At 28.7% G+C, this 13,420-nt stretch overlaps 3 protein-coding genes across 4 annotated transcripts in view; 1 reads left to right on the top strand and 2 right to left on the bottom strand.

The window, feature by feature from the left end:
* The first annotated feature begins 354 nt into the window (after positions 1-354).
* Positions 355-1,978, top strand: LOC119610924 (zinc finger protein 471-like). Of its 2 annotated transcripts, none has more exons than XM_037966345.1 (5): positions 355-602; positions 660-1,118; positions 1,197-1,540; positions 1,597-1,733; positions 1,806-1,978. In XM_037966345.1, exons 1-5 carry the CDS (start codon positions 458-460, stop codon positions 1,942-1,944), a joined length of 1,224 nt encoding a protein of 407 aa, XP_037822273.1. In that variant the 5' UTR covers positions 355-457; the 3' UTR covers positions 1,945-1,978. The 2 variants fall into 2 exon arrangements, with proteins under 2 accessions (XP_037822273.1, XP_037822274.1); XM_037966346.1 differs by having other exon boundaries at positions 1,789-1,920.
* Positions 1,979-2,876: 898 nt separating this feature from the next.
* LOC119610912 (zinc finger protein 501-like) lies at positions 2,877-5,317 on the bottom strand. Its single transcript, XM_037966327.1, has 7 exons — positions 4,840-5,317; positions 4,678-4,780; positions 4,268-4,378; positions 3,969-4,156; positions 3,642-3,908; positions 3,238-3,584; positions 2,877-3,172 (listed from the first exon to the last, which is right to left on the bottom strand). The coding sequence occupies exons 1-7, from the start codon at positions 5,206-5,208 to the stop codon at positions 2,992-2,994; spliced, it is 1,566 nt and encodes a 521-aa protein (XP_037822255.1). The 5' UTR covers positions 5,209-5,317; the 3' UTR covers positions 2,877-2,991.
* A 6,288-nt stretch (positions 5,318-11,605) lies between these two features.
* The window catches only part of LOC119610911, a 10,154-nt gene continuing 8,339 nt past the window's right edge, over positions 11,606-13,420 (bottom strand). Inside the window, exon 9 of the mRNA XM_037966326.1 lies at positions 11,606-12,098. Within this exon, the coding sequence (XP_037822254.1) occupies positions 11,859-12,098 (240 nt within the window). The 3' untranslated portion in view covers positions 11,606-11,858. The remainder of the gene's footprint in view (positions 12,099-13,420) is intronic.

The raw sequence follows: 13,420 nt of genomic DNA, 5'->3' as shown, positions 1-13,420 counted from the left end.
TAAAAAAGGATAATTAGGACCAAACGTCAAACTTTTGTAATTTATAAAAAGTTGAACTTTTCATATGAAAAGTTAATTTTTAACTTTTCGAATTTTACCATTTTTAAAACCGACTTCTTTTGATATCAAAAGTCCATTGAAAATTTCACGACTTTATATAGTTTCCGATTTCATTGGTTTGTCTACAAAATCGAGTTTTCGACTTTTCAGGAAATTATTCTTCTACTTTATAAAAATAGCTCACTTCGACTCTTTCGACAAAAAGTCGATTATTCGATGCACGTAGGTTCTGTGCGTGACTGTGAAAAATAAAGTGGCGCTTTTTATATTTTAGAGTTTTTTTGCAAAAAAACACTTTGCAACACTGATGTGTATGACAACTGTAGGTAAAAGAAGAATGTATTTTTTAATAATTACTTTAAAACAAGATATGTGTTTTTAAATTTCGAATAAAATAATGGAACCATCGAAATTTAACGAAAATATATGCCGCATTTGTCTGGAAGACAATGGAGCTCTAAACTGGAACGAAGAAATCGAAATATTATGTGGTTTCAGCTACAAAGACTGTTATTACAAATACACAGAGTTACAGGCAGATGGTAAGCAAAAATTTTAAATGAAGCGACAATTAAAAAAATTACAATGCATATTTTTAGATTCAGATGCTTTACCAACAAATTTATGTGAAACATGTTCCAGTGGTCTTAAAAATGCTCATTTACTATTCGAAAAAGCTTCTGAATCATATAAGGTTCTTAATGAGATGCTCTTCGCTATAAAAGAAGAAAGTGATGCGCATATTGGAAGTAAAGAAACCACAATGAAATTTGAAATTAATATTATTGATGATTATGATACTCTGACCAATGTTGAGACATATACAGATATAGAAGAAGAATTAATGAACCCCACAAATGATTACGATAACGAACTGGATTTTAGTACAGAAAATTCCATAAACAATATTATTACTAAAAAAAATCCAATGAGTGAAGACGAAACAATTGAGAATCAATCCGATCAAGAATTTAGCGAAAGTTCTGATTCAAGACCTGCTGTCTCGTCAACTACTGTTAAAAAGCAAAAATTACAGAAATATTTGTGTGCATATTGCTGTAAGTATTTTTTTCTGTTTTCATACTTTTAATTTTACATAAAATAATAAAACTAATGTAAACACTAAATTTCTGTAGCATTAGAAGTAAAAGAACTAGCCTACCTTAAAGTCCACGAATCTACACACTGTGAAAATAGAAAACGAACTGAAATCTGTCCCCAGTGTGGACTTAAGTTCTATACGAAAAATTCATTGAGGACTCATATGGACATTCATGCAGAAAATCGTGAAAAGAAATTTAAATGTGAATTTTGTATTAAAGCCTTTTTTAATCGAGGAGCACTTAATGTTCATAGACGCATTCATCTTGGTCAGATGATAGCGTGTAAACTATGCCCAAAAGAATTCTGTCGACAAGTTGATTTAGACAAACATTTGGCGAAACATTCAACAGCTCCTCTACATAAGAAAGCTGAAAAGGTAAAATGTTTTTATTATCGTTACATACACTTAATAAATGTTTCTTTTCTACTCAGTCCAAATATACTGTACAATGTCAATATTGCAATGAGTCGGTTGTCACCACAAAGTGGAAGACACATAAAGCTATTCATCTCAATCAACCACCGGTGAAATGTAAAGTTTGCAACAAAGATTTCTTCGCTAGAAGCAGGTAAAAAATACATACATACATATGTATATAATGTATATTATGGTTTTTAAACAAGTTTGGATTTTATTATAGGGTAGTTGAACACTTAAGAAGAGTACATGGTAAAACTATAGAGGAATATGATGAATTTATTGAATATCTTGATCCAAATATTCGTATGTCCCATTTAATGATACGACAACAAGAAATCGTAGTACCAATTTCAGAATAATAAATATTTACATAATGAAAATTGTTGGATCCAATATGGTGAGTTTTTAACTTATTACTAATTTATCAACTTCTCAACAAAAAGTCAATTTTTGAAATCAATAACAACAAAAATAATGCGTATATTAAAAAGATTTATTAAGGAAAAATAAAATTGAATTTTAAAAATGCATATGTAATTAATGCATTCAATATTTAACAGATTCATACATAAACTTAATATGAAAACAAGTAAGAAATTATAGTCGGGCGTGGCCGACCATATGATACCCTACACCAGTTATGAATATTAAATGTGATTTATTTTTCATAATAAAGCATTTATCTTCAATATTCCCTTGTTCCGATACATTTAAGCAATTTATGGATGAAAAACTAATTTTCTGAAAGAGGCTTTATATGGGGGCTAGGGGCAAATATGGACCAAGCCCGAAAAAATTTTGTGAATATATTTATATTGACATAATATTTTATTGTGCTGAATTTCATCGCGATATTTGTGTTTATAAGCTAATTTGGGACATTCAAGTAATTTTCTGAAGGGGACTTTGTATGGGAGCTAGGGTCAAATGTGGCCCGATCTTTATGAAATTTGGCAGGGTCATCAAGACTTCTATAAAACTTAGTTGTGCCGTATTTTATCGATATATCTGTATATTTAACATAATTATGAGCTCAGAAGCCCTTTTCGGGGGGTTCTGTTGTATGGGGGCTAGGTGAAATAATGGACCGATTTTAACCATTTTCAATAGGCTTCGTCCTTAGGTCAAATAAAACGTGCGTGCCAAATTTCATCCAATTATCTTGAAAATTGCGACCTGTACCTTGCGCACAAGGTTTACATGGACAGCCAGCCAGCCAGCCAGCCAGACGGACGGACGGACGGACGGACGGACATTGCTTAATCGACTCAGAAAACGATTCTAAGCCGATTGGTATACTTTAAGGTGGGTCTGGGACGAATATTTTTGTATGTTACAAACATCAGCACAAATCCAATATACCCTCCCCACTAAAGTGGTGTAGGGTATAAAAATTATTGTTAAAGTTATTTATTTAAGGGTTGATCTATTTGACTGTATTCATTGTCTTCTTGTTCCTCTATAACTTGAACATATGTGAAATTTTTACGTTTTTTTAAATTCGTCTTATTTGTTAAACTCTGAAGCTGTGATAAATCTAGATCTTGGCTTTCAATGGAGTGTACTTTTTCCAAATGTAATTTATATCTGAAAATCAAACGATTTTTAACAAAATTGGTTTTTAGTTTCCATTTAAGTAGTGCCAAACTTACTTTTGTTTTGATGGATAGGCTTTGTTGCAAAATTCACAAGGGTAAGGCATTTCTGTATGTGTATAGGAATGTTCATTTAGTGCTTTTGTAGAGCCAAATAATTTACCACACTCCTCACATTCTAATTTAATGTTCTGATGTTGCAACATGTGTGTTTTCAAGTGTCCCTTAATGGTAAATTTCTTTTCACACATAGAACACTCGAAGGGATATTCACGTTTGTGAAATCTCATGTGTATTTCCAATTCGTAATTACGTGTAAATTGTTTACCGCATTCCATGCACTCTAATGTCTGTCCCTCGTGTAAACGTTTGTGATTGTTAAGTGCCGTTTGGGTAACGTATTCCTAAAAAGTCAAAATGAATTGTTGTGTTTTACTTCGGAAATATATTTATATGCTAACCTTATCACAATAATTACATTTGTGTGTTGCCCTTTTATCGAGGTGCACGTTCATATGTTGGTTCAGATAACGTTGTGTTGCAAATTCTTTGAGGCATATTTTGCATTGTTTTCCTGGTAGCTTTTCTTGTTTTTCACGTTTATGAAATCTTAGGTGCACTTTTAACTCGTAGGTGCCACTGAATTGTTTTCCACATTCGTTACAATTTAATGGTTCTCCTTGATGTATACGTTTATGACTTATTAAAGCTGTTTTGCTGATAAATTCCTGGTCAAAGAGAAATAAAACAATTATTTATATGTATTTACGTATGACTGAGTTTTATACCTTATCGCAGTGTTCACATTTATGTATCTGACGACTGTTTTTGTGATCAATCATATGTTCTGTCAGTAAACTTTCTAAACGAAACTCTTCGCCACAAATTCTACAGGTATGACCTTGCCCTTGTACATTCCGGCGTTTATGATAGTTAAGATGAACTTTGAGGTGATGGACGGTTTTATACGTACGACCTGGAATGAAATTATATAGTTTTTTTTAAATAAAAGATTTCATTGGCGAAATAAAAAGTAAAAACGAATTTTCACCTAAAAAACTAAATTTTAAGAAACAAATTTACTTACCGCAAATGTGACATTTGTGATATTTAGAATTGTTTGTCTTTGTTTTATCCCGTAAAGAATTAGAATTTATATGTGAATATTGGTCTCGTGGAGTTTCTTTCGGTTCGATTTCTGTAATAGTAATTGATTATATGTATATAAATTTACTTATTAGTCTGTAGTCCTAGGGGCAAATTCTGGCATTCGAAAGCGATCAAAACCTCAATGAAATTTTAAAATATTTTATTGGAAATTTCGATCGCTTTCAAATGCAAGAATGTGCCACCTGATTTCAAACTATTTTCAGTTAATAAGCATTTATAACCTTAATAACTCGGAAAAATGCCAAAATGCATTTTGTTGCACTCCGGAAATAATCATTTAAAACTTTTTCAGTGCATTAATAATAAAATAATTATGATGATGCTTACCACTTATTTCAAATTCCTCCTCCATATGAGTCAAAATATGATAGTCACTCATATTAAAATATTCATCGGCTTCTGATTGATTTAATATTTCATCGTTATCATTCTATATAGAATTAATTCATAATGAAATATTTATTCATAATGAATAAATGTATTACTTACCGTTGTCCCGACTGCTGCTTCCTCCTCGAACTTTTCAATATAAATTTCTGTCAATTCCATAGTTTCATTATTTTGACCATCATTCTGCCAGCTTTCCTCTAATATTGATTGAGAACTTTGTGCTTTCTGTAGAAATTTATAAACAATTTCTAATTCTGTAGCACACCCGGTACACAGACATTGTGGCCCATCATCAAACTCCTCGATGGGTAAATTTGTACATAAACGCAAACATTCTAAATAATTTATTGGCGTCACAGATTCATTTTCTTGTGGATTATTTTCCACCAATTCGAAGGGTGCTTGGAAGTCAATACATTCGTTGGTGGCATTTAAACAGACCCGACAAATTGGCAAAACACTTTCCATATTATTTATTAGTAAAATTTCAAATTATTAAATAAATAATCTTTATTTCGAGATTAAAATAACTTTAGTTAAACTATTTTGTTGGAATATAGAGCAGAAACCAAAGTCAGCTTTTATTAAACAACGACGTAAGGCGCCGCTCGAAAATTTGCCGGCGTTATTGAAAATCAAATCAAAACAAAGTGTTTTACATTAGAGGTGTTCATTTACATATGATATTCGCATAGGTTTGTCATTTCTACAATATTATTTTTCTACTCTATAAAGTATTAAATTCCGAGTCCTTATAGATAGCGGAGTCAATTTAAACATGTCCGCCTGTCTTACTATAGAATAAAATTAAAAAAAAAAAAAAATTTGGAAAATTATGAGAATCGATTCAATAACTCTGATACAAATTTAAATACTACCGGAAAATTTAGTTATTGTTAATAGTTCCCTTTAGAATATCGACATTGCCACAAAATTTTGCACTTACAAATTTAATGTCAATAGAAATTGTATTATCAACTCAAATTTGGATCGGATCATAACTCCCATATAAGGACCTCTTCCGAAAAATCAATAAAACGAACATCATTAAGTAATAACCATATGGGAACAAAATTCTTCACGAATAAGTTTTGTACATATAAAAATAATTCTGCTATTTTTTTGTGAATTGGCCCATAACTGATAATGGCTCCCATACAAAGCCAAAATCACTTAACCGTAAATAACTCATTACTTAATAATGACATTAGAATAAAATTAATCCTAAATACATAAATGATCCTAAAAAGTCCTTCCGTGTGTTTATTGAAAACATACGGACGGACACATGATATCTCCTATAGTTTTATTAGAAATGCAAAATCAGTCTATAAATAACGGAGAACAAATTTTTTTCCAGAATTTCGAATTGTTCGATATGTATAAGTATACATATGTACATAGGTAATATATAAATAAAAACAAGTAAGAAAGTATAGTCGGGGGTGACCGACTATATGATACCCTACACCAGTTATGAATATTAATTGTAATTTATTTTTGATAATAAAGCATTTTATCTTCTATTACCTTGTTCCGATACATTTAAGCAATTTATGGATGAAAAACTAATTTTCTGAAAGAGGCTTTATATGGGGGCTAGGGGCAAATATGGACCAAGCCTGATAAAATTTTGTGGATATATTTATATGTACATAATATTTTATTGTGCTGAATTTCATCGCGATATTTGTGTTTATAAGTTAATTTTAGACATTCAAGTAATTTTCTGAAGGGGACTTTGTATGGGAGCTAGGGTCAAATGAGGCCCGATCTCTATGAAATTTGGCAAGGTCATTAAGGCTTGTATAAAACTTAGTTGTGCCGCTTTTTATCAATATACAGGTATATTTAACATAATTATGAGCTCAGAAGCCCTTTTCGGGGGGTTCTGTTGTATGGGGCTAGGTGAAATAATGGACCGATTTTAACCATTTTCAATAGGCTTCGTCCTTTGGCGTGTGTGCCAAATTTCATTCAATTATCTTGAGAATTGCGACCTGTACCTTGCACACAAGGTTTACATGGACAGCCAGACGGACGGACGGACAGACGGACATAGCTTAATCGACTCAGAAAAGCCAATTGGTATACTTTAAGGTGGGTATAGGACGAATATTTTTGTATGTTACAAACATCAGCACAAACCTAAACTAAAGTGGTGTAGGGTATAAAAGAAAGTGTTCGAGATATATCCTAACAGGACAAAAATATGGGTTTTTAGGATTTTACTCTTATCTGAAACATTTTGTAAAAGTTAAAAATGAAGAAACGTTTTAAATAATTTCGTTTCTAACCTGAGGAGTAACTCTCTATTATAGAACTTTCCTACCTTCTTTCCAAAATGATTACTTAGTAAAACACAAGTAATTTCTATTATTATTTTTTATTCTTTTTATTTATTACTTATTTTTTATAACATTGTTGTTGTTTTTATATTATTTATATGAAAACAAATGCAAAACATTTAACATACAAATTACACTGACACTATATAACGTACAGAGTGAATAAAAAGGGGGTATTGGGTTCTTGAAGGATACAGGAATAGGGATTAAAGGGTAATAGAATTTAGTAAATAGCGGTAAGAAAAATAAAAATTTAATAAACATTAGACATATTCTTAAGATAATTTTTTCAACAGGTATAAAACAAACAAAAAAAAATGGACAAACAATTTTTTTTCAAAATAATTTTAACAAATTTTAACTACGAATTAATAGTTAATGGCTTTTAGACATTTTAGTGGTGAATTTTTTCGAATATTGTTCTCTTTTTGTTAATTTAAATTAGATACTTAGTTTCTTATAAATTTTAAAGTTTACTAGTTTTGCCTGCTTTTTAATTGAGTTTTTTACAAATACAAATTTATAGTAAATATATTAAATATATATTTAAAATTTTATTTTAAAAACAATGTTTTTTTATTTTGTTTAAATATTTTTATTTTAATTTTATTACCACATTCATACATTTATATAGTTGTATATAAAATATATGTAATTATGTTTGTTTTATACATAGTATATTTTAATTAAGTTTTTATTGTTTTTTTTTTCTTTATTTTTATCTATGAATATTTTAAATTTAATAGAATTTTATTATAACAGTCTTTTATGGCGTATATATATTATTTATTTTAAAATTTATTCACTTTTTTAAACAATATCAGATACATACAATCAATCATTTATTATACATATAACTATAGTATGAATAGTAAATACATACACATGTTTATACATATGTATGCAGTTATATAATATTATATAGCTTTTAGTATGTAATTAATTAGTATATTTTAACTAAAATAAATTTTTAGGTATAAAATTGTTTTAGATTATAAAAAACATAACATTTTTAATTGAAATTTTTTATATTTATTAATTGTTTAAAATTATTCATATACAATCGTTAATAATTTTTTAAAGTGTTACTTTAGGATCTAGAAAATTTTGTTAGATAATTATGTTATATACCTATTCGTAAAAATAGTTGCGCTTGCAATCGGAATGGAGTTCAATATATTTTTTATAGTAGTAGACGTGTATGAACCAAAATCACGTTATAAAATTTAAAAGAATCTGTCTATAGCACAGGCCAAAAAAAATTTAAAAAGAGAGAAAACCCCTTAGACCAAAATATACTTTTTTTAAAGGCAGCGCTGAATTCGAATCTTGTGTTTTCCGGATATTGTGTCATAAAGTTAAAAACCCCGTTTTTTGGACATCTTGAGACGCTTTGTGTTCAAACTGTCTACTTTAAAATACAGATTTAACCACAGTTGTGTGTTCTTCCTTCTTCGGGATATCAAAAATAATATTCAATTTAATTGGTTTATTCTAAGGAGTATTTCCAAACCAAGTCAACATTAAACATTAAAATGTTTCATCTCTTCGACTGAGAATTGTACTAAAGTTAATTGAATTATTTCCGAATTGCAAACTGCAGATTGATTTGATTACAAAGGCGGACGAACATAACTCGTTTCTAAGCTTTACTTTAGAAACGATTGATCTATAATCTGTAGATATTATTTCATTACTGTTTATGCCTTTTCAGAATCCGTTTAATTATTCAGTAACATTCCGAAAATAAAACTCATTAGTTCCAAAAAAAGTAGAACTCATTCTATTTTGGCAACGAGACGAATAATTTTCTTTTGAATCGTTGAAAAAAACCTAACATAAAAACTTCTCACGACTTATAGAGTAGACATTTAATGCCTTTCGGTGCCGTAGTTCTCCAGTTTATCGTTTTATAAACAAACATTACATTTGTTTTATTTACAGAGATTTACTATAACATAACTATAACATATTAACGATTTGTATAAGAATTTAATTGAAATATTAAATAATAATAATTTTTAGTATTTAGTTTTTCTCCTTTTAAAAAAGTTTTAACAATTCGTAACAATTTGCATTAAAAATATTAACTTAAATCTAAATATATTTATATTTAAACAGTAGCGAACAAAATTTAATTGATTTTTCTTCTAACTTTAGACATTTTTCAAAACAAAGAATATTCGAGAAACCTCGAAATATTTACTGATTACTACTGATTTGTTTACACAACATTCCAATTCGTTCTATACTTCGAAAATTTCGAAAATTTAGTGAAATTTGTTCTGTTCGCAACTGTAGCACTATAAAATTTATAAATTACAATTATTAAAGTGAATATACGAAATAAATTTAAATATAATTATATTTATAAGCATAATAGACAGTTCCAAATTTTGTTGAATAGTATTTGAAAAGTTTATTCCCCGATTTGAAAATTATGTCTATGGGTCTACCGGTTATACATTTCATTCGCATTAGTTTCCTTTTTAGATTTCACTCATTTTTTATTTTGATGATTTTTATATATAAAACGAAATCTTCATTTCAATTTAGTTGAAATTTCAATCGATTTTAAATAATGTTATTTGGCCCCATTTTTTGCGATTTTTTTCGGTAAACTTTTGCCAACAAGACATAACAAATATCATTAATTCCGAAATTAATTCTAGATCAAAAATATATTAACTTGAGGAGTTATAGCGTATTTCTATTCGATAGAAAAAGACTTCGCAACTGAATGTTACGAAATCTCGTTCAAGTAACCCCTTTATAATCGTTCAAGTAACCTTCCTTATACTCGCTCAAGTAACCTCCATTATACTGGTTTTATTTTGGTATTAAAACTTATTATTTTTGTTTGAAATTGTTACTTTAAGAAACTGGTCGGCATGCGGTTCTAATTCTTTAATTTATACCTTTTTTTGAAATGTCTATCCGGTATTAGTTGAAGTAAAGCTTCAGAAATAAACTTTCTTTAGAACAACACACAGGTTAACAATTTTTAACCCAAAGCATAATAAAACAATAATAATATGGTTGTATCATGACCCAGCGGTCAAAGTTTACTTTTCTAAAGGATCAATATATCGTGTTCTAATGTTTGAACATGTCTATGTTCAAATATAAAATCTGTTATGTCTGATAGTCTAATTTCTAAAATAAAGTTTAAACCTCTGCTATATAATCTTCTTTATACGAGATAACTTAACCTAAAGCTAGAAACAGCCATAAAATGACACAAACCCTGTTCAAATTGAAACTAGGACAGGTCCAAAACTAATCGAAATGTATCGAAAATACTCCATTTAACATTGTTATGTCCTATGGTCTTAAGGTTGTTTTATACAAAATAAACATGGTCCATGCCTGCAGTTCATATGTAGGTCTACTAAACGGATCAAGTAGCCCAATAATACTTACAGGGGAGTAGTGTTCAGCGCACTTCAATCCTTTAGAAAAGTATAACTTGGTCTTTGAGCTTTTACTCATTTGAATTTTTGTTGGGCTGTGTAATTAAAGAACAGGGTCCGGAAAATTACGATCAATCTTACTTGATCACGTATGCGGTAATTCGGTCACAGGATCATTTATTAGATATTGAATCAGTGTAATTACAAATAGTATGTCGAAAAGCAAAGGGGACAGCCAGGGTGTACTGAATACAAGATGACATCACTAGCCCAGCTGATGATTGTTTACAATTTTTTATACATAGATTTGTATGCAGACTTAAACCGCACGTTTGTCAAACTCCATATAAAAAAAATTGACAATCGTGCGGTTGCTTTCAAGTGCTGGTACCTTATTAAGTATACCGTGGGGACAGCTATGGAAGTGGTTTTCTATTCGCTCACTTTATAACCAGTTATTTTAAAATGAAACTTTCTTGGGAGAATCATAACTTACCCCTTTCGGTCGAATTTGATGTGATAGGGGATATAAACATTTCTAAAATACATTTGGAAATGGTAAAGTATTGAGAAAATATTAAAGTTTTAATTTGTATTAAAAAAAAATCTGGTTTCTACAGAAATTTTTGAATTGTATTTAGAATTTCTTTAATTTTTTTCCTTATTCAAAACTTTGAGACCACTAATCTAGATATTAATAAAAAAAAAACTAATAACAAAATTTGAATATTTTAATTAATTTTAAATTGCACCATGTTTGTTTTGTTATTCTTTCAATATTTTAGCTATCATTTTAATATTTTATTTTATGCAAAGTATGTGTGTTAGGGTGTATAAACAATCAGACATACAGTGTGGAGCATAAGTATTGCAACATTTCTTAATTTTTATTTATTTTCATTAATTTATACCTAACTATTTTTTTAATTATAAAATTAAATTATCATAATAATTAGACTACTAAACCTTACCTCAATAAAATCTAAAAGTTTTTAAGTTAGTTTTTATTTTTCTTAAAATTTTAGTATTTAAAGTTTTATTACGTCATTGCTAACAAGACGTACAATATTTTTTTAGTTTCTTACATTTTTTTTGTAAAAAAAAAATAATTAATAAGGAATTTTTTTGTTTAAAGAAACCTATTTTATTTATGTAAATAGTTGTATAAATATTGTTTATTTTATTTTCATTTTGTTTATAACAAATATTCATTATTCTCTGTATTGTTCACTCTTGAGGCATTTCAATCAATATTATTATTATTATTATTATAATTTTAGTTTTCTTAATGTCCTGTTTTTTTAAATATTTCTTATTTATATTTATTTTGCAATCATAGTTGCAAATTATTTTCAGTTTATAAATGTGCGTTGTCAGTTTCAACACTACTGTTATTGTTGTTTGTTGTAGGTGGCACGGTATGTGTGGAATTTTGTTGCTGATGCTGTTGTTGTTGTTGTAACTCTTCTGAACCATTTTCCACACATTTTCGTATAGTTTCACTATCACTACTGCTACTACTTTCACTAGTTTTTCGTTGAACTTCAAATTCGTTGGTTATATTTATATACATTTCTTGTTGTTTCTGATGTTCTTTCTGTGGGAAATTATGATAAAAGATAACGTTATAAATAATTAATAATTTATTTAATGAAAACTTAAATTATTTTAGTATTTCTCATAGGAACTTTTGTCTAAGTTGAATATCCTTTCACATTTTCCATCAACATTCAAAAAAAATATAAATTTTTAGTTTTCAGAATGTAAACAACTTTTTCTATAGAAAACTTGTCAGAATCCGAGCAACCTTTTCTATAGAAATATTGTAGGAATCTGAGCAATCTTTTCGATAGAAAAATTGTCAGAATCTAAGCAACCTTTTCAATAGAAAAGATGTCAGAATTTTAGCAACCTTATCTATAGAAAAAGTTGTCAGAATCTGAGCAACCTTTTCTATAAAAAAGTTGTCAGAATCTGAACAACCTTTTCTATAGAAAAGTTGTCAGAATCTGAGAAACCTTTTCCATAGAAAAGTTGTCAGAATCTAAACAACCTTTTCTATAGAAAAGTTGTCAGAATCTGAACTACTTTTTCTATAGAAAAGTTGTCAGAATCTGAACAACCTTTTCTATAGAAAAGTTGTCAGAATCTAAACAACCTTTTCTATAGAAAAGTTGTCAGAATCTGAACTACTTTTTCTATAGAAAAGTTGTCAGAATCTGAGCAACCTTATCTATAGAAAAGTTGTCAGAATCTGAGCAAACTTTTCTATAGAAAAGTTGTCAGAATCCGAGCAAACTTTTCTATAGAAAAGTTGTCAGAATCTGAGCAAACTTTTCTATAGAAAAGTTGTCAGAATCTGAGCAAACTTTTCTATAGAAAAGTTGTCAGAATCTGAGCAAACTTTTCTATAGAAAAGTTGTCAGAATCTGAGCAAACTTTTCTATAGAAAAGTTGTCAGAATCTGAGCAAACTTTTCTATAGAAAAGTTGTCAGAATCTGAGCAAACTTTTCTATAGAAAAGTTGTCAGAATCTGAGCAACCTTTTCTATAGAAAAGTTGTTGTTTTTGAAAATGTAAAAAAACAAAAGAACTAAGTTGAGATTGAATCATCTGGGACTTAATTATACATAAGTCCCATTCAATAAACTGATTTTAAGTATGTTTTATTTTCAAAATTAGAAAGTTCTGAAATTAAATTAATTTGAAAGAAAGAGAAAAAGAAAGATGGAACAATCCATCTTTCTTAAGCATACATTTTAAAATTCAATTTTAGTTCAAAATTAACCTTTTGATTAACTTTTTTAAATATTCTGAGAAATTTGGGCCCTGATAAATACCAAAATTTAGCCAATAATTCAGGCTTTTCGAAATCATATTTTATAAAATATTTAATTATTTTTTGAACCACAAACTCAA

This window comes from Lucilia sericata, unplaced genomic scaffold, assembly GCF_015586225.1.
Source record: "Lucilia sericata isolate MDLA Ls3-8-SP2 unplaced genomic scaffold, ASM1558622v1 Contig001309F_arrow, whole genome shotgun sequence".
NCBI lineage: Eukaryota > Metazoa > Arthropoda > Insecta > Diptera > Calliphoridae > Lucilia > Lucilia sericata.
Note: the sequence above shows the minus strand (reverse complement) of the source record. Positions and strands in the feature narration are given on the sequence as shown.